The sequence below is a fragment of the Manis javanica genome, chromosome 2 (genome assembly GCF_040802235.1).
Source record: "Manis javanica isolate MJ-LG chromosome 2, MJ_LKY, whole genome shotgun sequence".
In the NCBI taxonomy this organism is placed as follows: domain Eukaryota; kingdom Metazoa; phylum Chordata; class Mammalia; order Pholidota; family Manidae; genus Manis; species Manis javanica.
Genome location: NC_133157.1, coordinates 187,983,695 through 188,011,138, shown reverse-complemented (window position 1 = coordinate 188,011,138; position 27,444 = coordinate 187,983,695). Strand labels below are relative to the sequence as shown.

Genomic DNA, 27,444 nt, shown 5'->3' with positions numbered 1-27,444 from the left:
TGATATAAAATAAAGAATAACTTCAAACATGTCTTTTGTAAAGTCCAGACTCATGAACAGGTTACTAAAATGTAATTAGCCCCACCTAATATTCCATTCCTTTCTTCTCATTTTATCACCCCGAAGTTATAAGAATTAAAAATATTCTGTGCATCTCCTACTTTTCTTTTGGAAACAAACAAAAATATTTTTGGAACACTAAAATTTAATATAGCATTTGCTGCCTTGCATACTGCATACTTACTCATGTGTTTAGGGTTTGAATTTCCAGAACCAGTTTGAATTTCCTGGTATATAGGAAAATGCACAATTGCCAAAACAGAAAAATCCATAAATATTTTAAACCATGATATTATGGCACTCTAATTATATTAACTTTCCTCTACTGCACACATAGCTCATATTCAAGTCAAGGGCTAAAATCATAATATATATAGGAGATATATACATACATATATCTCCTATATATATGAGAATATATAAATTAATAATATTTAAAGGAAATTTTCAAAATTTTGCTTGTGGGATTCTAAAATAATTTTAACTAAACATTGCATTGCTTCATGATTTTAATTTACAATGTAATTTATTTACATAGATATATATGGCCACATGGTCATGTAGTCAAACAAGACAAACAAATAAGTTTATGACAAAGGATAACCCACATCACACCACAGCAAAGAAAGATTTTTACCGTAGTAACTTTTGTTATATAAATCATAAAACATTAATTTTACACTTAATTTGTTTCCTTTTAAAAATCTATTGAGCTAATTATTACTTTCCAAATAAACTGATTCTTAAATGAAGATCTGAAAAAACATGTAAGATATTCTTACAACTTTATGAACATACTTAAATTTCCAATGTGAATTCTAGTTTATTTTATTAAATTTTTATATGTGACTGATTTACTAAATGAGAATTCACAGATTGAACCATTGCACTGCAGTATTTTCCCTTGTTCTCCAGACCTATGTAATTTCTAAGTATTTTCTTCTCGAAGTACCCTATTCTCCTTAATAACACTATCACAATTTAATCACTGGTATAATTATTTTTAATTTATGTATTTTTGCTTGAATGTAAGCTCTATGAGGGCAACTGCTGCATCTGTCTTGTGTACCCAGTAATTGTGCCAAACACAATGCCTGGCATACCACAGGAGAGCAATGAACACTCACTAATAAATTAGCTTTTATTATTTATCAATTTATACACTGACATATTTTAATACATAGGTTTTAGAAATCTAAGATGAACTGAGACAATACGGAAAAATACATTAATATTGTTACTATAGACATATCCATTTTAATAATGATCTATTAAAAACATTTGAATTGTAAAATTTTCAATGAAATTTTCAGTGTATTCTCATCCAATTACTGATTAAAAGTGGTACTGATTATTCAGCTGATTTATTATTTCTGTACTTTGCTGCTCTTCCTTTTACTCCTGGCTGAAGTTTTTGTCTTCTACCTCATTAATCTTATATTGCCAAAAAAAAAGAAGAGGAAAATAAAGTCACTTCATTTCAGTTCTTTGGTAGAATGGATGCCCCAAGGAGGCTTCATTGCCTTCACATGCTTTACTACATTCCTTGTTGTGGTTGTTGCTGGCAGTATTTTCAGCTACAGAAGGTATAAATAAATAATTCCCAGGATAGGGCATAATACCTTGACAGCATTTGCAATTAAAAACAAGGAATGGCCTACAAAGACAAACTTTAAATAATACATTGATCTTTCTGTAGTACTTTTTAGGGAAGCAAGAACCCCTCCATTGGGTACTTTAATTTGGTCAAAACAACGTATAGGTAAAATATGACCATTTGTGCTTAATAATCTAACTGTTTTCCTAAATAAGTAGCCTTAATTATAAAATAATTGTTCTTTTTCCAAATACGTAGAACTAGTTTACTAAACAAACTTGAAATGAAGTGCTCACCACTATAATATAAATAGGATCTATACACTACAAAGTTCACACCAAAATGAGAAAAATGAGGTACAAAAAGCACACATCTATTTAAAAAGCACGAAATGCAATGCTTATCGTCTCATGCTTTCAGTGGTTTTCCAAACCCTGACAAACCTGTCTCAGATTGCTGTTTCTTTTTCGGCAATGGTTTGTCATCATTTATTGTACCATTCACCTTTTTCTGCTGGTCTTCCCATGTAACTTCTAATACAAATAAAAAAAAAAAATCAGAGCTTGGCAGAAACACAGACAATGTGCATAATAAGAACCTAAACATACTTCAGGAATCTAATTATTTTTTAGATATTTTTCCCCCTACAGTCTCCCATAAAGTTCCAGTAATACGTAGTTAATGTTTAAAATAGAGTAATGCAGCATGTGAATTTTTATAATTTCAAAATCCACAGCACTAAAATTTACTTCCAGATTTCAAAATTTATTTTCAATAAAATGCATGGGGCCAAGGTATGAAGAAAATAATTAAAAGGATTGACAAAATATTTTCTTGGTTGATATTAAATAATATTAATTTATTTTAGAAATGAACATTTTGATAAATACTGTGTTACTGTATGGTGAAATGAAATGTTCATATGGAATTAAAATGCAGAGTTTTTGTACATAACAATTAGAGAAAATCCAAAAATCCATTTTAATATATAAGATTAAATATTTATTTTACTGCAATATTTAGTACTTTCATTAAATGGCAAGAAACTTTCTCTGCTGTGAGATATTATTTTAATAAAAATAGTAAGAATTTAGTATAATTAAATATGAGTTACCTGACTTATCTAAGATTATTTAGAATTATTTTTAGGGTAGTAAATAGTCTTTCACTCAACAAGTCTATATATAGCACCTACTGTAATTCAGGCATGTCTAGGCACTGGGGATAAACCAGCAAACAAAACAGACAAAAATCCATGCTCTCATAAAGTTTATATTCTAGTAGGAGAAAAAGATTATAAACAAGATAAATGAATAGAATATCTTGTGACTTAAATATTGGTTAAGTGTTAATAAGATAAACATGAAGTAGGTAAGAAGGCAATGAAATGTCTAGGGTGATGATGGTTTGAATAGAGTAGTTAAGGAATCCCTCACTAAGAAGGCAAGTTTTCAGTTAAGAATTTGAAGTAAGGGAGTTAGTCATAAAGTTATATGTAGAGAGGGCATTAGAGGGAGAAGAGCATGTACAAATGTCCTGAGGTAGGAGTATGTCTGACATTTTTTAGAAAAGCAGAGATATCTGTGGCTGAAGTAGAGTGAACAAAGGGGGAAGCACTAGATGAGGTTAAAGAGGTAATGGAATGGGAAGTGAGGGGACTACAGATCATAGGTCTTCTATCAAAAGATTTACTGGTCACCATTTGATCTTTATCTCACATATTTATCATTCATGAACACTTAAGTATACATTTGCCTTTTTTTATTCACATAATGCCTTTCATTTTATTCACGTATTTTTATACATATGCTATAAGTCAATTAGACAGTTACTATCTATGTACATTTTAATTACCCAAAAGTTTCACCATGCCATACACAATTACCTGGTGCCTTATCTATCTTCAGCCATAAATAATGAGATACTAACGTATTTGTACTAGTAAGCTAAGCAAAACACAAACAGGAAGATGAAAATCACTGTCAAAATAGGGAAAGAATGTTATATTGGAACATAAAATATAGGTGATTTTGGATACACTACTATTTTTTATTACTTATATTGTTAGAATTGACTTCATCAAGTGTAAGCATTTTCCAGTTCCTAGATCTGAAATAAACACTATAAACAATCAGATACTTTATTCTGGCCCAACATAAATCAACTACTGCAAGGAAACCAACTTCTTGCTTTGGAGTATTAATGTTACACTTGAGTGTGTAGCTGACACCCTGATTTTCTAATTGAATAATCTGCTAAAGATGCACTATAGGATTTCCATATGATAAACAATCTGGATAAAAATACTATATTTTATCAATCGCCAGTAAAAATGAGGACTTTTAAAATCCTTAAAGAATATATACATTTTCTGAAAAATCCCCACATTCCAGGTAAGTCCTCTTAAGTTACAAGAACAAAGGAATCATCTGGTCCTTCATCAAAATTAATCTGTAATAACACAAAAAACAACAGACTAATTTCCCCATGTTGGGGAAAATAATAAGTTCATTAGTAATAAAATATTTCTTGATTTTTGAATGACCTCCCTTTTTGATTATATACCAATAAACAATATGAAAGATTTTATAAGTACTACAAAATTGTTCCTAAAATCAAGTTTTCTAAAATCCCTATACATTTGTCTTTTTAAAAAGCTATTTCACCTCTCATCTTTTGGTAGTTTGTAAAGTTCCAAAAGTAGAAGACATGTTACCATTTGAAGTAAGATTGAGTGTGTAGAAGTAGAAATGCTCATTTTGAAAATAGTTCAGCCTGCATGTAAATTGGCAGAAAGCATCTTCCAAAATGTGCAGGAAAAAACCCTCACACATAACGCGTTTAATTTTTAAGCATTTTCTTTGAGTTGACAAATATTTTATTTGATGAAAAATTGTTAACAGGGTCATCTGTCTTGTACTGACAGAGTGAAATTAGCAGTATTTGTTGAAAATCTGTTACATGACAATAACCAAAAAGTCCCATAATCATAAATTTGTAAATACCAGCCAATACAACAATGAAGAACCTCGATCAGGAGTATCAATGATTGATAGAAAAGGTAATACATGTTACTGGACTGAGTTCGGAATGCTGAGATTTGGGAACATTTCTGCCATTAGAGAAGTTCAGTAACCTTAGACAAGTTTCCTAACCTTGCCGGTGTGGGTAAAATTGAAACATTTCCATAATATCTCGCCTGGCTTTGGTATCTGCATATCAACAGGCGTTCAGAGGTGTAAACAAATGTGGCTTTAGTGCATTTGCATCTTTCCTCAGGGATGGAGAAGTTCATCTGCTTATCAATGGGTAATTACCGAGGCAACAGAGGGCTTATCTGTACCTGAGAGGTGAGGGGGAGGGCCAGTGTTGTGGTTGCTGCTTGAGCAGAGAAGTGAAGACAGACGGCCTGGGACTGCAGTTTGTGAGCAATAAATGGGTTTTAAACTTTATTTCTCCCTTAGACTGATTTTGGTTTTTAGGGGTATTTTGCCCCGGGATTTCCTTTCCCCGGATTTACAGCCGCCATCTAGCTTGTTGAAAGCTGGTCCTTAAAATTTCTAAGGTATTTTCCAGCTATAAATTACAAAGTTGCTCTTGCTTCTCAATGATTGTAGACTGATTAGATTTTGTTGAAAAGAACTTATACCGGAGATGATTAACTTAAGACGATGAGAGAGTTTAGAAGATTTTCCTAAAGTTCTAAATGCGGCTGTTACTAAACCCTACACTGAAATCCAAGTTCTATTTTAAAACAAAATTAGTCGTAAAAAGAATTTGACTGCTGACTCATTAATTCATTTATCACCCAAAGAAACAATGCTAAGAGCTACCTATGCCCAGCTTTCTCTAAATTATAGAGCATATGGTCAAAATGAGACACTTAAAGTAATTAAAAGCAAACTAGTTGTATATAAGGAAAATGTTAAAATCGCTCAAAAGTTGTTTCAGTTACATTAAATAAAAATAGCAAAAAATCACTGAGCATGCAGTACCTTAAAGACAGTCTTTTCTAATTAAAACTACTGTTGCAATTTAAAAAATAGTCTTCTTAATGTTAAATGATAACGATCTTAAAACTGAAATTTAAGTGCAATGCAGTAGGCCCCATGGTATTGCGTATCTACTCCCAAAGGGTAAAAGTGAAAATCGGAGATATATAATGTAATTTAATGGTAAATATTACTTTGAAAGAATATATGTCAAATTGCTGAGATGCAAACTAAGAATTTATTCAAATACAGAAAAAAATTTATTCTAGGGGGATAAATTTATTTTCACCAAAACTCTGAGTATTTTCAAATTGCTGTGAATTTAATTTGTAGATGGGAAAGCTTAAATATTGATTTAATAAATATTAGAGTACTTGAAGAGTGATTTTACTCATGAACTTAACTATGAGATGCATTTTTAAAGTGATATTTAACAAATCCTTACATCCACAAAATATATTCCAGCTAGTCTTCATGATACCATATAGCCAATCCTGTATCAACACTGATTTAAAGAGCACCAACTCCCCTATTAGCAGGACTGTATTTGTACAATACTGTATGTTTCAATGAGCTTTCACATTTAGCATCATAATTGATCCTATAAAGCACAGAAAGGACCTGTGGGTAAGAAAACAAATAGCTGATTGGTAAGGATAAGAACTGAATAGCTATCCTAGTTTACAAACATTTTTTTTTTCACTTGCATGACCTCATTTGATTCTCAAAGTAGCACATTGGGAATAAAAGAAATATGCTGATTTCCTTTTCTCAGATGCACTAACTTCGGTTAAGGGCCTAGAGTAACACAGGTGGTCCATGGTAAAGGCAGGTCCTGAGCCAAGGTTCCAAAACCTGTGCTCTTTCTCTTCCTAATGTTAACACCTTCTTAAGACTATTATTTTAAAAAACAGGAGATGGCTTTAGGATTATATTTTGGAAGTCAACAACGATAGGCCTCAAACAATGGATGAAATTTGCAAAAAAGAATGAAGTGGAAGGGGGTTCTTTCCTAAATCTGATTAGTCAATTGAGGCTTTGGAAGTACAGGAGAAATAAAATGAGCAAAAATGGAAGAAAAGTAAAATAAGGAGGAAGGCCCCCCCCAGGAAAGGAAAGGAAAGGAAAAGAAAGCTTAGGAAAAGAAATGAGAAAATATCTACTTACAAGGATTTAACTTCTATAACTGAATCACTTAAGCTGTGGATCTGAATGGAGAGGAACATTTTTTAATGCATTTATTTCTCTTGATTGCAGTCTCTGCCCTAGTTCAGTCCATCATATAGTGAACTACTGAAATACTCTGAAAGGGCATATGCCATCAGATTCTTTTCATTCAAATCCATCTAGCTGACTATCACCGAATTAATATTCCATAATGGAGGTTAATATTATATAAGATTAGTATCAGTAAGCTTAGTAGAACTGAGCTTAAAACCACTGACTTTTAATGGAGTTCTCCAAATCTACAAAACTTGAGAAGTTTAATGGTTTTAATAGTTCTCTAATGCAGAGAAAAGTATTTAAATATTTGCATATTGATTTTTACACAGGGATTGAAATAAGCACCAATGTATTAACACATTATGCAATAATTTATGCTGTAATCCAATTTGATTTATTCCCTCCTGGTATTGTTTCTCATGCAAGCTATATGGTCAAGAATAGCAGCAAGATTACTAATTTCCTAAAAATTACTAAACAATATGTATTGAATAATTGGTTCAGGGTGACCATAATCAGGTTTAATTTTATTTAAAATCTAATCTACAGCACACTCAGACTGTGTGCTGAAAATACAAAATTATAGCAAGACATCACTAAGAAATAATAGCTATAACTTAAACAATACTTACTATGTGACACATATTGTTCTAGCAACTTACCAAATATATCATATCTAAGAAAGTAAATTTATAGTATATTTATAGAGCAAGTAATGTTACTTAGACTTAGAGCTAGTTCAAGGCAGAGTTTACCATCATCACCCTCCCAAAGCTCCTAGAGTTCTACTAAATTTTTAAGCATCCCTCTCCCCACAGCTGATTTTCTCTACTCATAGGGTCTAATTGCTTCTTATGAAAATTTGTACATGATAATACTTCAGGTCAGTCCCCTCAGGAATATTTACATTTCAGTGTTCTGGAAAGCCTAAAAACTTTACATTAGAATAATTAAACCATGAGAGAATATCACAATATGAAGTACTACGACAAGTAGTGGGAGAAATATTTTGGGTTGAAAACCTAGCCAGAACCCCTGAAAATTTACCTCCACTTTACATGTATCACAGTCTTAAGACACTAAGTGACTGCTATAAAATAATATCATAAACTACGTTTCATTTGTTGTTATTATTGGTTTTTTTTCCTTGTGAGCTCTCCAAAACAGGGAATATATCTTCTTCATTATTGCATCCTCAATGACCACCTGGTACAACATTAGAAATAGCGGATATTTGCTGAACTAAATTGAACTATTAGCTAATACATAAAATACAATAAATGGTTGGAATCATGCAAGGAGAATGCCCTTTATCTAAGGAGGCATAGTATATAAATGCATGGGACTAAGAGTCAAGACTAAACATCAGCTACTGTGTAGAATGAAGAAAGACAATTATTCTCTAGAATTCTGCTCTTTTATCAGTAAAGGAAAGCAGTTTTATTAAAAGATTATAAATTACCTTTCAATCTAACAGTCTTAACTCTAAATCTAGGAGTGAAGCCACAGAATACTGATAGATATGTTGGTAAACTAACTATAGGCAGATGGCTTGAAGCAAGATGGTTCTCCACAGTGAACCAGGAGATCCAGGTTTAGAAGAAAAAGACCGAACAGTTTCGCACACATCCTTCATGTATTCTGTTCCCATGACTCCTACTTTCAGCTCTAGATTTTTTTTTCTTCCCTTTACAGCCAGACTCTTTCAAAGGTGCCTATACTTACTCTCCATTTCTCTCCTCTTCTTTTAAATCCACCCTAATCACCCTCTTATCCCCATGAATCCACCAAAATTGCTCTTGATGAAGGTTAACATGGTAACTTCCTACTTGCTAAATCTAGTGACCATTCCACACTTGGTTACTTGTACTCAAAAATACTACACTCCTGTGGTTTCCCACCTCTCTCTCTTCCTACTCTTTCTCAGTCTCTTGCTGTTTGATATTCTCAATTCTCTGAACACTGGAGTCGTTCAGTTCATAATCTTTGGACCTCTTCTTTTAGTTCTCTTGGTTAGTTATCTGATTCTCTCAGTGATCTCTACCATTCTTATTTAAATCTTTCTTTACAAAGATGACCCCCAAATTTATATCTACAGTCCAAATCTCTACAGGCCAACCTGAAATCCAGACTATATTTTAAACTATTTGACATCTTATCTTTCATGTCATCCCAAACTGAGCACCTGATATTTCCAACAAATCTACTCTTCTTAAGTTTCCCATATATCAGTTAATAGAAACACCATATTTTTCTAGTTACACGGGCCCAAAACTTGGATGTCATCATTGAATCTCTCTCGCCCTATTAAGGAAATTCTGTTGGGTCTGTCTTTAATATCTATCCAGAATTCAACTACTCCTATCACTCTGGTCTAAGTCACCATCATCTCTTTCTTGGGTTATTTCAAAAGCCTCCTAATGGTTCTGCCTGTTTCCAATTTTAGTTATTTCAGGTTATTCTCAACATAGTAATTAAAATGATCATATTGTAAAGAGAAATGTGTGAAAATAAATGTATTTTTAAAATAAATGGTATTATGTCACTTTAATCAAAATCTTCCCATTTTCATTCAGTAAAAAAGCAAAATCCTAACATTAACGGGCAGGTCATAGATGAGTAACCCCCACCCCCAGCCCCTTTCTGACCACACCTGCCACCATTCTCCACCCTGCACTCAACTGACCTCTTTACTATTCCTCAAATATGTCAAGCTTGCTCCAATTACAGAGTCTATATTCACTGTTTCCTCTGCCAGGATCATCCTCTTTCTCAGACCTTCACATGATAATTCTGTGACTTTATTTAGATCACTGCTCAAGTATTTACTTAGATGGGAGTACTTCTCAGAATACATAATCAAAACCATTTTACCCTATTCTCTTGAACACTATCTATCCTACTATGCTGATTCAATTTTCTTCTTTGTACTTGTATCTGAAATTATAAGATACATTCTTTTATTTATTATTTGCTTCCCCCAATAAATGTAAGGCCTATGAAGGCAGGGAACTTGTTTGACATGTACACTAGTATATCTCCAGCACCAGAACAGAAACTGGAGCACAGTAGATACTCAAAAATTATTTGAGGAAAGAATGAAAAACTAAATGAAAAAAATAAAAATATGTAGCTAGAAACTCACCAATTACGCTGTTATTTGAGTTTTAATTTATAGTGTCATGCTGTGGAATAAGCACAGTCTGGTTTTAGCTCATCAGAGGTGTAAGGGGCCAAATGTATCAAAAGAGATGGGCTTAGACAGTCATTTGAAAACTCAGAAAGTGATTTCATATACCAAAGAATCTGACCTTAATACAGGGTTAATGGAGAAGCTCTAGCTGACTGATCACATATCTCACTAATTGAAGGGCAATGTACACTATGTTTATTCCAAAATGATATGTGGGTACTTCATAGCAAGAGGTAGAATAAAGTTATTTTTATTATTTCCTCCTTTTGCATTTTAAATCAGAAGAGAGGATGATAATTCCTCAGTCAATACTTGAGCATTTCTAACACATGGTTACATCTGGAATTCATAGTTATTTTTTTTACAGTAACATCCCTTCTGGAATTTTCTCTGATCCACACATATCCTTTAATCAAGTAAAAAAAAAACCCTTCCACCCTAATCTTACTTCTGTTCTTTACTGTGATATTCAAAATCAACAGTAAATTAGTCCTTTTCAAAAGAAAACAGCAAAAGGGAAAATTAGATACCTAGACCTCAATTATAGGTAGAGTATAAAAAAATTACAGTAAATAAAAACAAGAGTTAGCATATGTGAAACATACAGAATTCTCATCTTTCAAATTTTTATTAAGTCCTTTCTAGGTCCCACTATATCATACACAAGATTGGTTTACATAACAAGAATGATGTTATGCAGTGGAGAGGATTTTCACATAAATGACAAAAAATTAATGAGTGCAAGTGACTGGTCCAATAATCATTGTCACTAGAACCTTTACATTCAAGATCAAAGCACATAAGAAGAATGCAAACAGTTTAGAGGTGAAAAATTTGCCAGTATTGAGGGCCAATTAGAGATTAGGGAACCAAAAATCTGCTGAGAGTACTAATGTGAAGAAAATACTATTTTGATACATTTCAATGCACTTAAATACAAAATGACATTAAATATTCTTAAAACTTGTTGCACCCTAAAAATTAAACATTCAAGAAAATGTACTGACTCTTTCAGATCACTTACACATACTTAAGTACATATGAATGTGTCCTTTCATAGATACTAAGCAAAAATCACAGAGGCCAAGAAATAAAAATGACAATATATAAATACATATTGAGAGCTCATTTAAATTTTTATATTTTTTACCAAGAATACACCTATTTTATAATACTTGATTTAACTATGTTTATTTTGTTACATTGTTTCTACCTTTTTATAGTATCTTAGCATATTTGAAAATAATTTTGTATTTAGAGAGGTGTTAATGAATAATTAACACTCCACAGTAAGAAAAATTATAAACTTATTTTGGTGCTAATTAAATCTCATATTTTAGACATTTTAGACATTATTTATAAGAGATGAACACAAGAAAGAAAGAAGGGAAGAAAGAAAAAACATTCAAGACTAAAGGACATTTCAATGACAAATCATTTTATATGATTTAATTAATGATGTTATTAATATGTGTAGAACTGAAAATCTACAATTACGTTTGTTTAATATTGCTGAACTCACAATCAAGTGCATTTTCTGTTTTAAAATATTTTTTAAAATTGTTCAATATTAAAAGTTTCTGGTTTGAAAAATATCTGTGTTGTGCTTTTCTACACACATGATAACATGACCAACACTATTTTCCTCAGAATCTTACTTCTTAACATGGCCAAGAAAATTTCTGATTTTAATGCCATACATCTCAAAATAGCACTGTACCAAGATTCAGTAAAAAGATAATTATTTTAAAAATGAATTTCATATTCATAAATACATACTGAAAAGAGCTGACATTTTAAATATTGGATCATTTAAATTGGGATCCATACTAGTATTTATACTTATTAAGAAAGCCTATCCCACATATCACTAATATCAAATACTGAGTGTCTAATATATGGAAATGCACTCAATTTCATATTAGACTTGCCTTTTTTCCCATTATTAGGTGGGCTAGGTGTTTCTGCTTCATTGTCTTTATAACATTGAAAACAGACAATAACGATTAATAATTATGTCATTAACAACCCAAATAAAAACCAAGCACACTATAAAAAATGATATCACACTACTAGAGAAACAAATTCATGCACTAAATATGACATCTCACATTAATAAACACAGGAGTAAACTATATCCTTCCTAGCCTATGAGAAAATAAAAACAAATATAAAAGACTAAAGAGTTATTGTATAATATGCCAGGAAGATTATAGTTATGGTGCACTGCTAATTTGAGAAATTATTTAATTCACTAATTAAGTTAATTTTGAGAATAAAGCATAGGCAATAAAGTGGTTCAACAAATACACTTATCTTAATGAAATTAAAAATAAATAAAAATGATATTAACTCCTGCTGAAGTATCCAAACTAATGATAAACTAAAAAGTGATGTTGCTGTGGAAGACAATTCATGAACAGTGTGAAAGCATTTCAGTATTTGTATGGACTAGTATGACACTTACAGGAATGAGCAAATAGGAAAACATTAACTTCACAGCTAAATTAAGCTGAAGTTCATTCTTGATTCCATAAAAATGTTATTACTGTAGCATTTCAGGAAAATGGATGATTTGTGACATTTATGTAGTTGTAATATTAGATATTCAGAACAAAGATTATACATTTCTATAAATATGCATCTACACCTGCCTTTGTTTTCATGATCAGATGTACTCTGATTATTCTCATCATTATGACATTAATAATAGTTACTGGTAATTAACAATTGCTGCTTATGTGTTCTTCTGTCTTAAACTACAAACACAACTGAGAGAATGCATCCATGAAAATACATCTCATTCATGATATACATAATGGCACTGCTTTCACACAGTAGTAAAGGATAGAACTAAAGGTATATAAAGTACACACTACTACTCATGAATAGAAAATGATGAACTCAACAAGGCAAAATTAGATCTAAGGTTATGCTGCATTGTTCAAGGAACTTTAAAAAAAAATTTTAAACCTGACAGCCTAGATAAGATTAGGATTCACATCTAAGTTTCAAAAAAATAGTGAAAATTTGATGAAAGTACATGAATATATTTACTGATTACATAATATTTTAAGTTTTAAATCCTTTCAGAGGCATTCTGACAAAGGAAGTGTTAAAATTATGATATGTAAACATAATAAAGACTTAAAAATATGAAAATGAAGAGTCTCCATACTCTATAGAAAGACGACTTTTAGGGAGAAATTAAGAGTTCCAGTAAGTATAGAACAATATTGAGCTAGGCTGAAGAAGAGTAATTTATTGTTAATTGCTTTATTTTAGGAAAAAAGTTTATGGATAAAATGGTAACAGGCTCTGAAAGTTTTGGAATGGAATTTATACTCTGGCTTTATATTAATTGTGACCTGCCTCTAGCAAACCAAAATTATTGAGAGAAGAGGCTAAGGCTGGAGCGCACTTTTCCTCAGTGTAACACATGGTAAATTTTAGTTTTTTAGTGTGTATTCAAATATTTTTGAATAAATAAGTAAGCCAAATGTAAAGCTGGGGTGAGAAATAGAAATTTTGGTCAGAGGCACTGTCTATAATTCTAGTTTGATTAAAACACTTAGGAAAATGTTCAAATAGGTAAATTAAATACTCTGATAATTTACCTAGATAGCTTAGATAATATTTCTGCATTAATAAAATTAGGTAATTTATTTTTAAATTTGTACTGAAAAAACAACCTGTTTCTTATTGTACATTTATAAATTTGGTCCCCAAAGTCTTAGGTGAAATTGAGAAATCATACTTCTAAAACACTCAACTATTTATTTTGGACACACAGTCAGACAGACCTGCTTTGACCTCTTCACCCTGCTTTTCTCCCCACTGTTCTTCCACATGCCCAGTTTCTTCATTAACTTCTGTATTCACACAGTAAAAGTGAAAAAGATAAGACCAGATATGTATATTTGTTACTCTTCAGTGAAACGAAACAAAAAATTCCAAATTATTCATGATATAACAAGTGATTATAAGGAGACTAGCCAAATACTTCTAATGAGTTTCTGACAAGTTATGAAAGCAAATCACTATACTGTTAGTAAAGTATCACATGGTGACTTTGATTTGTAAAAGAGAAACTGTGGCCCCTAAAACATTGGCAATATGTGATAACTGTAAAATAGGAAAAATATTTTGTCCATAAACTTGATACATTCTTAGAAAAATAATATTATATAACTGTCCTTCAAGAGAAACAAAAAATAATAATATTATAAACTCTTGTTTTTATAAAATTCTAGTTTATCAAAGTTAGGAGGGCAAATGCCTTGCAGCTTAGTCCACTGTACTATAACTGCTCCTATTTTCTCTGGTTCTCATTGTACTGCTCCACCATCAAGACCAATGTATGTAAAGGTTTTAATTAATTTAATTAACAGACTAAAATATAACATAATCAAAATAAACATGAATTAAATTAGAACTTGCTTGTTTCTTTAGGGGTTGAACAGAATTAGAAAACAGACATCATTTCTTTGATTCTAAAATAATACCATTAAACTACAACTTGTGGCAACTTTTGAAGAGATAATCCAAACACAGTTTGATTTAGACCATCAACAGACTTCTAAAAGAGATATTACGTACCTCCTTCAAAGCTAAAGAAGTTATACAATCATATCTATTGAAGTCTTAGTATCAACACTTAAGTAAACACTGTTAAAACCATCCATACTTTTAAGCAAAACAAAAAACAAAACCCAAAAATTCCTTTTATTTCATACTGAAAAGGATAAGAGATGTTTTGGGTCTCCTCTATTTTATGTATAAAAATGGAAAAGTGCAACTGAGGACATTAAAGAAAAACTATATTAAAGGAAAATTTTTTATATAGAATAGTATAGATAGTATACAGAATATCTGTTGACAAACCTGACAAAAACTTCAACCCATACTTTCAGTATCAGCTATATGTCAGTTTTTTTGGCATGTTTATCATTACAAAGAATGGAACTATTCATATCACAACAGACTATTGTTGTAAAAGACATTAAAACTGAATTTTAAAAATGTGACATAAACTATGTTTCTGACTTTATATGCAACAAATGACATTAAAACTCTATTTTTAAAACTCCCAAGGAGACAAAAAATTCCCTATGTACTACAGAACTTTCCTTATGGAATGCACTTTTAAAATTATACACACCAATTCTTATGCAAATGCTGCTGACATCTTTTTATCAGCAGCGTAATAGACACTTGAGTTGTTTAAAATCATCATACATGGTAAATAGAAAGGACCACAAAACAGAAGTCAGTAAGTCACTGAACCACAATTAAGAAGAACAAAACTTGCTCCAAGTTATATAAGGCAATAAAAGCAGTGCTGCTCAAAGGCAGTGTACTTAAAAATTTGTTACAAATAGGTTATAGAAAAAGGAATTTTAACATAAACGTGTATAGATTGACAAGATTATTTCAGTGGTACTTTATATACTATCTGAAGAAGCATTTCAGTTTTTAAAGAAATATTTCATGCATTCATTCAACAAACATTTATTGAGGGCCTGTAATATGCCAGACATTATTCTATGTGCTGGAAATTCATCAGTAAATAGAAGCTAACAGTTCTTTAAAGTTACAAAATCAATTTCAGAATTCTATAATTGGCAGAGGAATTTTTATTTGTTTCAGTAAATATATGACACTCCATAGATCAAAACTCAGTGTTTTCTCTTGAGTCATAATGCAGTGCTGATAATAAAACTGTATATATTTAATTTTTATATATATAAATAGTCTTGCTACAACATGAAAAATTGTAGAAAATACAAACCACAATCACTATCTAATTCAACAACTTTCTTTATTACAAAGCCAAATTTGATAATTAAAAGATCATAAATACAAAATGAAATATATGATGTAAAATATAACTAGACTAGGTGTACATCCTCAATGACATAAACATACACTGCAATTGATATCTCTGGTTAAAGTTTTGCACAAAACATAGGATTCTACTTTAAAGGAAAATTAAATTTCTTAAGAGAAAATTTCATCTTGTCATTCAAAAGAAGTTAAACTCCTTGCATTCTTAATTGACATGACCAAAGAAATTTAACTCCTTGGTATAATTTTCAAGTAAAATTAAGGTCGAATACTTTATCAAAAATTAAAAACAGAATAATTTTGCTGTGTATAAAAGCCCTTTCAGTGGAGGGACACCAATTGCAGTTGGGTTTATTTTTGCTTACACAGCCCCCCAAAAAGGCTGTCAGCACAAAACAAACCCTGCTTTATGTACAGACCTTCATAAGATTCTATCTCCTTGCTTCCATTGTCTAGGAAAAACAAAATAAAAACAAAACAAAAAGGGAACCAAAGCACAGGGGTTAAAAACAACAGAAATTTCCAAAGGCACAGCATGTATCATCTATTAAAGAAAAGTTAAATGGTGATTTAAATATATATATAAAATTTTTTGGCAAAGCACATCCAGTTACCAAATAATGGGACCACTTAAAAAAATTATGTCAAAATTATTATATTCTATCATCCATGCTTTTTAGAGGTCCTTTATCCCAGAATTTATGGATGTTTGGGGAGTATTTTCATCTGTGTATAAACAATAGTGCCTCTTAAGCAAAAATTTTAAGGTATTAAAAATATCAGTACAACATGCATCTTTCTTTGTATATTCATGATTACCTTTTTCTGGTACTCCAGTTTTGAGAAGGATCACCATTGTTGTGCATCAGCTAACCAGTCCTTTGCAGTGTGTGAAAATTGATTTGGCTAGTTACTAAGAAACTTTATGTAACTATCGATAATTACATAAACTTAGCTGTAGCAAAGAAATATCATCCAACTGCTTATCTAAGAATATTAATTTTACTTTTAAAATGCATTTATTCAAATATGAAAAATGTCCAAAAGCAATGATTGGTTATTTTACTTCCAAATACTATAAATTTAAAATGTAAATATATAATATTTATAAACATATTTATAAATATAACTACTAGCAAATGTGGACAAGGCGTTCAATTAATGAAAGAAAAAACTAGCACAAAAGTAGTAAAAAAAAATATTGATTCACCTTAGCTTCCATGTGTATTTCCTACATGACATAATTAGAAATAAAACTTACTTCTCTCTAGTGTTCCCTTTGATGGAAGCTGCGGAAGTTGTCGGCCCCTTCGTCCTGCCACTGGAGTACTTGATGGGCTTGTTTGGACAGACCCAGTACGAGGATGAGACCTACAAGATATACCATTAATATTAATTTTCAATAGGATGAGTTAAATAATGTTAGCACATTTGCTTCACATGATAGCTGTTTACGTGCAATTTTAAAAGAGGTTTAGCTGCTGATCAAAGGTTAGGAAAGTAGGACAAAATATGGGTATTTGAATGATTATCTAAATAGCAAAAGATGTCTATACTTTTATGTAATATACATACATACACAGATACATGCACACAAAGTCCTACAGTAAAATCCATGGAATTATTAATGTAAATTAGTATTCTATCCATATAAAAGCAAGAGGAAAGTTCTGCTGCTCAGAAATAAAACATAATGCTTTATACTTCTTCTACCAGATTTCAAAGTCTTAAGCACTAACCTCCCTCCCTTGATCCAAAGAGATATTTACTCAGGCTTATGCTAGATATCCTTTTATTAGAAAATATCTCATGAAACTAAAAATAAAACCCAGAACAATTCAAAATTCAACTAAAGAAGATATTGGTTAATATGTGGTATTAATATTGATAGAAAGAAACTGAAAATCTGGTTTCATTCATTGTTATGATTATTCCAAAAGTGATATCTAATGGACACAAACATTTCTCATTCTGTAGGAGAAGAACATGATAGTTATGAGGTGCGTTATGTGGGAATTTACCCAAGACTCCTGATAAATGAGAAATCACAAAACAAATGCAGTCAGGACAGTTAATAAACAAATTACAATGAGAGCCACACACTATTATATCCACTGAATATAAATAGTGTGCTTACATTGAAGAGGTTAATATTGATTGTTATTAGTGATCAGCCAAGGATGATAGAAGAGACCATTTATCTGCTGGGAAAATAAAATGGTGTGCTGGTGGGGCAAAGGGGAAGAGTTAGTCTGATGGATTTATCTTTCACCTCGATAAGGCAGGTGAAGGAGGGGCAGATCTTCCAGTCATTAATGAAGGCATCGACCTCATGAGGTTTGTATCAGGACGTTCAGTGGATCTGGAGCGGGTGGAGGTCCGCTCTAGGAGAGGCCGTTGTTCTGTTGATCTGGATCTGTGATATGGCTGTCTATCTGCTGCTTCACAATCCCTGAAACGTTAGTCAAAAAGCAGCTCAGTGATCTTTAGTGCCCTTCTGCTATTTGGTTATGATGCATCAAACTGATTTTGAAAAAGGTAATTGTTTAAAATTATTGAGTATGTAAAAAATTTCTCTTCCCCAACATACTCTGAGCAACTTCTCACTAAACTGCTTAAGAATTTTTAAGGAACCCAAACCTGCTTTTAACAGCAATTCTCAGTAAAGATAATAATAAGAGTTGCTCAGTTATAATCAATAACAAACAAAACTGCCTGCTTTCCAAAATGAATTCCCTAAATGAAATATGTGAAATATGTGAAGTATTCTATTTTAAAAGAATCCAGTGACTTTTCCTAACATTTTCAGAAGAGTGAAGGAGCTGAATAAGCCCTAATTCTCCAGCCCCTGGAGTTATTTATTCATATATAAACCATGATATAAAAAAGCTTTCAGCACAATTGTAGCATACTGATACACTTGAGCATTCAAACAGAAGAATCAAAGTGTGTAAGAAAACAGTGCATCTCTGCAGTCTACAGCCATATTTAAAGATGATTCACAAGAAAAATCAGTATATAGAAAGCTGGTTAATCAGCAAACCTATGCCATCTATTTCAGTGCACTTTAGCAATGCCAACCAATAAAATTCAGAATGAATATTACTTGAGTGAAATAATAATGGTACTGAAACAATGTGATTTCTTTGATCATAAAGAAATTCAATATCAAAACCTAATTCTTGTTGAAGAAGTATACTTAAATTTAATCTACATTATTGATTTTTTAATCCCTGGAGTTTAGCATAATGCTTTATACCCAACATGTAATCAATAAATGTTGAGAAAACAAGTGTAACACCAGCTCCATAGTCTGTGAGACAACCCTAAAAATACTAGCTTTGGCTCTAAAACACCAAAGTAATATATACTCCAAAGTATACTTCATATCAAATTATTACCTCTCCACCTAGTTATAACCACAGTAATGGAAATGTTTATATGTTATAGACAGCAAATCAAGCATTAGCCCCTCTCAAGATTAATGTATCAAGGACTTCCACTTTACCTATAAGTTCTCTCAATCTTATTTTTGATAATGAAAAATAGAAGCAATTTAAAAAAAAAAGGACACAATTTCCCAAATATAATTAATTATATGGCATACAATTCTAGATCACTAGACACGAGATTAGGTGACTTTAGGAAGTGAACCCCGGGTTTATTCTACAACATATCTTGTGATTATTTTATACTTTAAATTCATAGGGGAACATAAGTCAAATAATTTCTAATATTTTTAAATCCATGAACCAAATATGATTGATTTCCTAAGTTTAGTATTTTTACATAAGTATATCCAGAATATGTCCAAAAAGCTGACATTAAATGTAAATAAATATACAATATCCAATCACTGGGAGAAATGAAAAAAGCAACCTGACAATGTAAGAAATCATAATGCTGTTTTGGGTCCTGAAAAACTATTCTAGAAAGAACACTTTTTTTGGAAATAAATACACTCAATAGTTTGTTAAATGCTTTTACTGTATATATCTTTGTATATCTGCATCACAATAGATAACTAGTATCAAAGATGTATATATATATATCTTAGATTCCTTAAAACCTATTTTTGGAGAGTACTAATCTTTACATTTTCAAATTTCCTATTATCTTAAGTTAATAATAAAATTATTATATAACACATAGGAACAAACCTTTGTGAAACATCTTTCATTACCCTAGCAGAAAAATAGGTTAATAATTCATTTGTTCATGTAAAATTTGATTTATTCTGGTTCTATCAAGCAATTTTTCTAAGTAGAAAGAGTGAAATGCTAGGATATACACTTCCACTTATTTGACACTATACTTTTAACCACTGAAATACATGATTGTGAATGAAATTCAGAAAATTATTTCAAATGTGTTGCTATCTTAAATGTCCTTAAAAGGCCACTATTATTCATGAAGCAAACAGGTCACTCCTTAAGAAATGTATCCCTTAATAAAAATCTCTTTGGTGAAAAAGTTGTTTAAAGACTGTAGTTAATATACATTTTACTTTTAGTTTTCTCTCCATATTCATAAATAGTATGAATTATATAATAGTGTGAAATGAAAATCCGTTAAGTGAAACCTGAAAAGAGACACAGTAGAAGGTAGACATTTATTGCAATGCTCTGCCACAGTTAAAGAGGATGGAAAGCTACCATATTTTAAACTTTGATAACACAACAGAAGGCCAAGATAGGCTCCTGCTCCCATTACGTAAGAATATGCGTTACTAGATAATATTTAGTATTAGAATATTACAAATGCCTAAGTCTCATAGTAGGTTCTTTATTGAGATATAAAACTTGGCAACTAAATTATTAGTGAACTTTAATATTAAGATAAGAACTTACAAATAATTCCTTTTCAATAGTAGCAACTGAGACATGGGAAATAATAGCCATTTGCAAGGCATAAAATATTCTAGTGCTTACCTGGATTTCTTAGCTTGGGGTCTGTATTCAATATAAGTACTTTCCTTTGTAACTCTACTTATTTACTTGATTTTACTTTATCCATTTTGAAACCTTATTCTAAAAAGGGTGGTCATAGGTTTTACAAGATTGCCAAAGGGCAAGCCATTTAAAAGGTTAGGAACCAATCAACTGTCAATTTAAATGTTTCTTAGGTAAATAATTTGGTTGTCTTTTAAAAAGTGATTGATATTTGTTATGGTTCTATTTTTTAATAAATAGTTTATGTTTTAACTTATGTTTCAAAGTTTCATATTTGTATATGCCATTTACATGAGCAGGTACAGATTACTGCTCTGCGTTATTTAGTGGCCACTATTCCGATCTGTAAGCATTTGCAGAGGATATTGTTTAATAGCCCCTCCACAAAGAGAACCAACTCACTGACTGACAGTATCATAAGGAGCCAGTATTGTCACAATCCAGCTTTAAAAGCAAATAAATAGCACATGCAGATTTTGAGATAAGAATTTCTAAGGGAAAAACATTTTACAATCATCTAATAAACTGACCATTTTGAATAATTTTTCTCAGTACAGTTGTTCTTAAAAGACTTTAAAAATTTTGTGAGTGTCTGGCACAAGTTCCTATTTATTTCATTAACTTTGCTTCTGATTTCCCTTATCCTCACATTACACGGGAGTATAACAGGGAAGAATAGGTCAGTGGGCATTCTTTCCTATAACCACTTATATTCAACAGTCTCGATGATAGAGCTCCAGGTCACCATAAAATCAAGAGAGTATCTCTCCAGGTATAATAGGCTACTAAGAATACTCAATAAAATGAAAAACAGCAAGCAAGCAGCACAATGCAAAACTTCACAGTAATATTTAGATATTAATGAAAATTGTCCTAGAATGTAAGTCAGAACTTACAGTCTAGTTAAATCTGACAAGATTTATTTCATGTTTAGATTGTAAAGATGCCATAAGCAGATATAATACATTTTCTTGAAAAATAAACTTATAAAAAGTAAAGCCATTTAGGAATTAGCTATACTTCTTTCCTTTTTATAAATAAATAATTTCTTTATAAAGCTGTTATCTTAAATTAAGAAAAAACTTTGACATATCTCTGAAAGGCAAGAAGTATAATCTCAGATTTGAGGCAAGGAACACCTCCTTTATATTCATATTGTGGGAAACAGTAAGTTGATTAACAGCAAAAGCATTACTCTTTTAATAAAGTATGTAGAATATCTTGAAATTTTCTGAACATCAGAAAATATAATATAGTACAATATAACAAATTTAAAGTAATTATATGACAACTCTATGATTATCATGTTCATCATAATGGGCAAGGGACAAGTTTAACTTTGAAAAACTCTGTATTATTTCAGCATTGCTACCAAAGTTAAGAAAATTAAAAGACATAAAACATCACCATGAAAATCATGCTAAATAAGTAAATAAGTATTGTGTACAAACAGGGATACTATATTATTTTGGTGGAAGATAGATTAATTTGTCCTTAGGCATGATGCATTTCCCTATAGAACATTTCTGTTCATTTAGATGTAAAATCTGTATGTCAGTTAAAAGTAACAGCAATATCTAGAGTCAGCCAAGTTAATAACAATCTGAAATGGTAATAACACATTAACTGATGAGAGAAAGAAAGACACCTTTAATGTAGAAAAACATATTACTATTACCCATAAGCCTATTTTATCATCAAAAAGAAGTATTCTTATATCTAGACAAATATTTTCTTAAAAATACTTATTGGAGACAGCAAGAAAAAAAGATTAAATTTCCCAATTTTCTCAAGAAAATTTGGGACAAATATAATATTAAACAATAAAGACATATTATTAAATATGCACACACAGAAACATATAAGATGTAAATGTCTTGAGGATATTTTGAGCACTTCAGTAAATATTTGATTTTCATTATTTTTTATTTTAAAAAACACAAATAAGCAGGATTATTTACCCAGCAACAATTAACATGCAGCAAATTAATACATCTTTAAAATATATTTTTATATGTATATGAGAGAATATAATTACCATCAATAATCTATAACAGTCTTATTTTACTAAATAATTTCCATTTTCAGTAAATATCAAAGTTTAATTACATTTTGTCAATTTTAGAAATTCAAGTCATTCTACCAAGGTGGGATAGTTATTAGCGCTATGTTTTCCCTTCCAAGGTCTTCAAAGTTTCCATAAAATAACAAACATTTTAAAGATGTAGCTCCGAATTATGCACTGCTACTGTAATATGTGAGTAAATGTAATGAGGCATGGTCCTCCCACTAGAATATCTGAGTGCTATGTTCAACAGTTTCACTGATCAACTTTAAGCAATTCACTAGCCTTCCTTTTGTTTTACATTGATAATGGAATGGCAGAGTGCAAATTCCTCAGATACACCACAGTCTGTTCTTCTTGCTGCCATTTCATGTCAGTCACAACCATATAGTCAGAAGTAGCAGTCAGAGGATTGATTATCTCCCCCAAACAGACATAACAGATCAAGAGATGTGCACATTTTCAGACATAAATACTATCTGCCTCAGTCAGTACTGATGACCTCATGTCAATAAAAAACTATTAGAAACACCAAAAAGTAAGAAAAATAAGACTCACTGACAGGAGACAACACAATCAACAGAGTCAGACTCAAAAATGACAGATGTTGGAACTATCAGAGAATGAATTTAAAATAAAAATGATTGATGGATGGAGACCATGAGGAAGGGTCAAATGGGGGGCCTGTGGCAGAGGACAGGACATGAGCATTAGAAGGAATCTCAGAAGTCGTCTAATTTAATCTCTCTCACTTCATAAATAAAGCAAACTAAGGCTTACAGAAACTTGGACATACTACACAAGTAGATATTTTCTGAGCTGGAAGTGGAATTAAAGTTAAAAAAAATTTTTTTTATGCTAAATCCTATTACCTTAACTGAACTGTGAATTCTTTGAGAAAAGAATGGTTTGCCTTCTTCGTAATGTTTGACAAATCACCATATAAATTAAATGTAGAAATGAGTAAATCAAAGAAAAAATCTGAAATTCCCAGTCTCCAAAATGAAATGATGATCTATTAACAGAACCAGAATAATTCTTGGGAGGAATGATAGTAACTTAAGGTTTGGGCTTAAATTTGTTAAGTGTTGAAGAATATTCTTATATAGATGTCAAAAGAGAAATTGGGGCTTCAAAGAAGAGACTTGTACTGGAGATACAGTTTGAGAAGTCACTCTATAGTATTAATATTTCAGTATTCATTGATTATTCATTCTTTCAATACTATTTATTGTGTCCACAGCATGTGCCAGGCAATATACTAGGTATTAGATAGGTATGAAAAATTTTGATCAAAGCCATAGAGATGACGGGATTTGGATCAATATACCATCAAAAAGTTGAGGACACGAGAAATAGGACAGAAGTGAAGGAGACAGAACAGCAATCAAGGGATAGAATGAGAATCAGGATAGTGCTGCATTAGAGAAATTAAGTAAAAAAAAAGTGATTAATAACGGAAGATACAAAGAGGCAACACAGAAAAAACTATGTATAAAAGATCTGGCAAATAATAGCCATGGAGAAAATAATTTAAAATAATGTACTGGAAAGGGGTATTATAATTGGCACACATAATGTAGTGGGGGAACACATGAGGAAGGAAGTACAACACAGAGAAGACAAGCAGTGACTCTATAGTGTCTTAGTACACTGATGGACAGTGTCTGTAATGGGGTAGGTGCTGGGGACTTGATAATGTGGGGGGGAGTCTAGTAACCACAATGGTGCTCATGTAATTGTACACTGATGATACAAAAAAAAAAAAAAAGAACAAGTGAATAATCTGGATATAAAATTAATTAATTAATTAATTTAATTAAAGATTAAAAATTAAAAAAAGTAAAGTACTGGAGGCAGAGGCCAAACTGTAGAAGCTTAAAGCTTACGAGCTGATGAAGGAGTGGATAAAGCATATGTAAAAATACATACTCAAGAAATATGACCTAAGTAAGAGAGAGAGAAATGATCATTTTCAAAGTAGCCTGAAGGTGTGGCAGAATATAAAGAAGGTATTATTAAGGCAACTTCAACAGTAATTTAAGAAGAAACAAAATCATTAAAGTAAAAGTGACTGAAATGCAAAAGAAATAAGAAATAATTAATGGAGAATTCCAGAAAAATTAAGAGAAGTTATAGTCAGAAAAACAAAAGTTGTGACGCAAAACACTTGTAAGAGGGGAAAAGAGTGGTAATAATGCAAAGAAATTAGGGCAAAAAGAAGGGTAGCTTAGTTACACTGAGATGTTTGGATTTGACCACACTTACTGAGGGCTTTTAGTAAAATGGCCCAGATAGGACATCTATAAGAAAACATTCTACAGTCCACAAAGGAGTCTCACCCTCCCGTGACTCCACTAGCTTTGTCAGAATCCTTTCTGTAATCAGGGTCATAGTCATGGACCCAAACACCTTGTGAGACCATTCACTGCTTCTCTTCGAACTCCACGGTATCCCTCAGTGCTACTTCAGACTCAGGTCAGTACCTTCCCAGAACCCTACTCAGTTCTAGCATCAAAACAATTCAGGGTTAATTTAGGATATTTGAGGTTAATCACTTCTATTCAAGCATCTTATCTCTGTAATTCTTAGTTTTCAACTAAAGGTAAGCACAATTGCTCCCTGATATTTTTTCTCTCTTAATTCTTCTTCTCTTGTACTCTTCTGCACCATTTTAATCTCCTCTAATTTTCTTAGCTGTATTTTCAAGAATCCTTATCCACTGTTAACAAACCTCTTTATATCATCAACCGTTCTGCAGAATGCTTTCTGCCTATCCTTACCTTAGATAATATTTAGCTCAATCTTGCATGCTCTTCTTGTCTGCAGAAGCTACTTACTCTTTCACATTTCATAGTCCATGGATCCAGCAGGCGTTGGCGCCCTAGAAACACTTTGGGCATCACTCTCCCACCGTAACATATATATGTCCTATTTCTAGTAAGCATGATACTTAGCTGAAACATCCATTAATAATTCAGGTTTTGCTAACACCTGACTTCCAATAATTATATCTTAATCACTGATAATTTGGGGAATTGGTTGCCAGCCATCTTCTTTACCCTAATTCCTACGGTAATGCTAGGAGATTTCAAAGCACATGCAGAAAATGTTCACTAATCTTGAACTGCAAGATGTTCAAAATTTCAGTGATCCTTGCTTTTTTCCTGCATCAACTTCCTGTCTTTTCTGAGGAAATACTGTGGATCTGAGAATCCAGTGAATCTGTCTAAACTCAGCAATATTAAACAGCAGTATCTCAAGCTCTGATTACAACCATTAATTCTTTCAGGTGTCTCATGATCTCATTCCCACTTCACTTCATCTTCACTTGATACCTCTCATTCCTTGGTTTCACCAATTCCTGCTAGTAAATATCACTGTTTGCCTTTCTTCCTTCCTCACCTATTTTAGCTTCTATGATGGATCATCTGAACCACTCCCATATCAGCACTCAGATTCCCTTCTAACCCCAATCTTCCCAACGTTCATCAGAACCCTAAAACTGTTCAATGCTATCATCTGATTTCTCTATATCAAGGCAACCAGGTATTGCTTAAGTAAAACATACATTTATACAAACTGGCACACTGCAAATTCATGGTTTCTAACTTCTGCTATTCTGGTATTGCTAATAATCTTTTTACTTTATTTTATTTTCACTTTAATAATCCTAATTACAGTGACAACAAAATTAAGGGTAGCAAACATAATTACCTCCAACTTAACATCTTTTTACTTAAAAACTTAGTTCCCACTCTCCCCTGTTTTCCTCTTCTCAATGGTAAACGGTAAATAAGAGCTTCTTTCTTTTTACAAACTCTTTTTGTTTATTAAGGTATCATTGATATACAATCTTATGAAGGTTTCACATGAGCAACATTGTGGTTACTACATTCACCCATGTTATCAAGTCCCCCACACACCACATTGCAGTCATTGTCATAAGTGTAGTAAGATGCTATAGAGTCACTATTTGTCATCTGTACTGCCTTTCCCATGACCTACCAACATTATATGTGCTAATCATAATGCCCCTTAATCCCCTTTTCCCTCCCTCCCCACCCACCCTTGTTAACCCCTTTCCTTTGGTAACCACTAGTCCCTTCCGGGAGTCTGTGAATCTTGGGCTGTACTCTTTTTACAAACTCTGTGTGTTCAGACCAGCCTCCTGCACCAAGACCTTTCTTCCAGTCATCCTTTGTTTTTTGTGTATTCCCAACCTATCTTTTCCCAAAGGGTCCTTTGCTCCAGCCTATAAACACATGATGTATTTCCTATTCTAAAACAAAGAAAACTACTTTGGTATCACATTCCACTATCCAGTACTTCTCCTCCACACTGCCTTGGCGTGTTCCATTTTTTACTTCACAATCATGTCTCAGGCCACCACAATCTGCTTTTTCCCTCACCAATGACTCTCACTTGACCAATCTAATGGGAATTCTTCAGTTATTATCTTTACTGTTGACATTCTCTATTCCTTCTTAAAACTCTCTATTCTTTCAGCTTTA

The 27,444-nt window shown here is 31.8% G+C and overlaps 2 protein-coding genes across 38 annotated transcripts in view; one reads left to right on the top strand and one right to left on the bottom strand.

The window, feature by feature from the left end:
* The window catches only part of RIMS2 (regulating synaptic membrane exocytosis 2), a 570,663-nt gene that overhangs the window by 158,791 nt on the left and 384,428 nt on the right, over nt 1–27,444 (bottom strand). For 25 of the 37 annotated variants that reach the window (XM_073229923.1, XM_073229933.1, XM_073229945.1 and 22 more), the window contains 2 exons: nt 18,186–18,365; nt 17,175–17,284 (listed from right to left, as the gene is read on the bottom strand). In XM_073229923.1, coding sequence (XP_073086024.1) covers nt 17,175–17,284; nt 18,186–18,365 — 290 coding nt within the window. Of the gene's footprint in view, nt 1–16,332; nt 16,366–17,174; nt 17,285–18,185; nt 18,366–27,444 lie in introns of all 37 variants that reach the window. The other 12 variants (XM_073229921.1, XM_073229922.1, XM_073229929.1 and 9 more) reach the window with 3 other exon arrangements.
* Nucleotides 1–27,444, top strand: part of DPYS (dihydropyrimidinase) — a 461,295-nt gene that overhangs the window by 334,583 nt on the left and 99,268 nt on the right. The window lies entirely within an intron of this gene.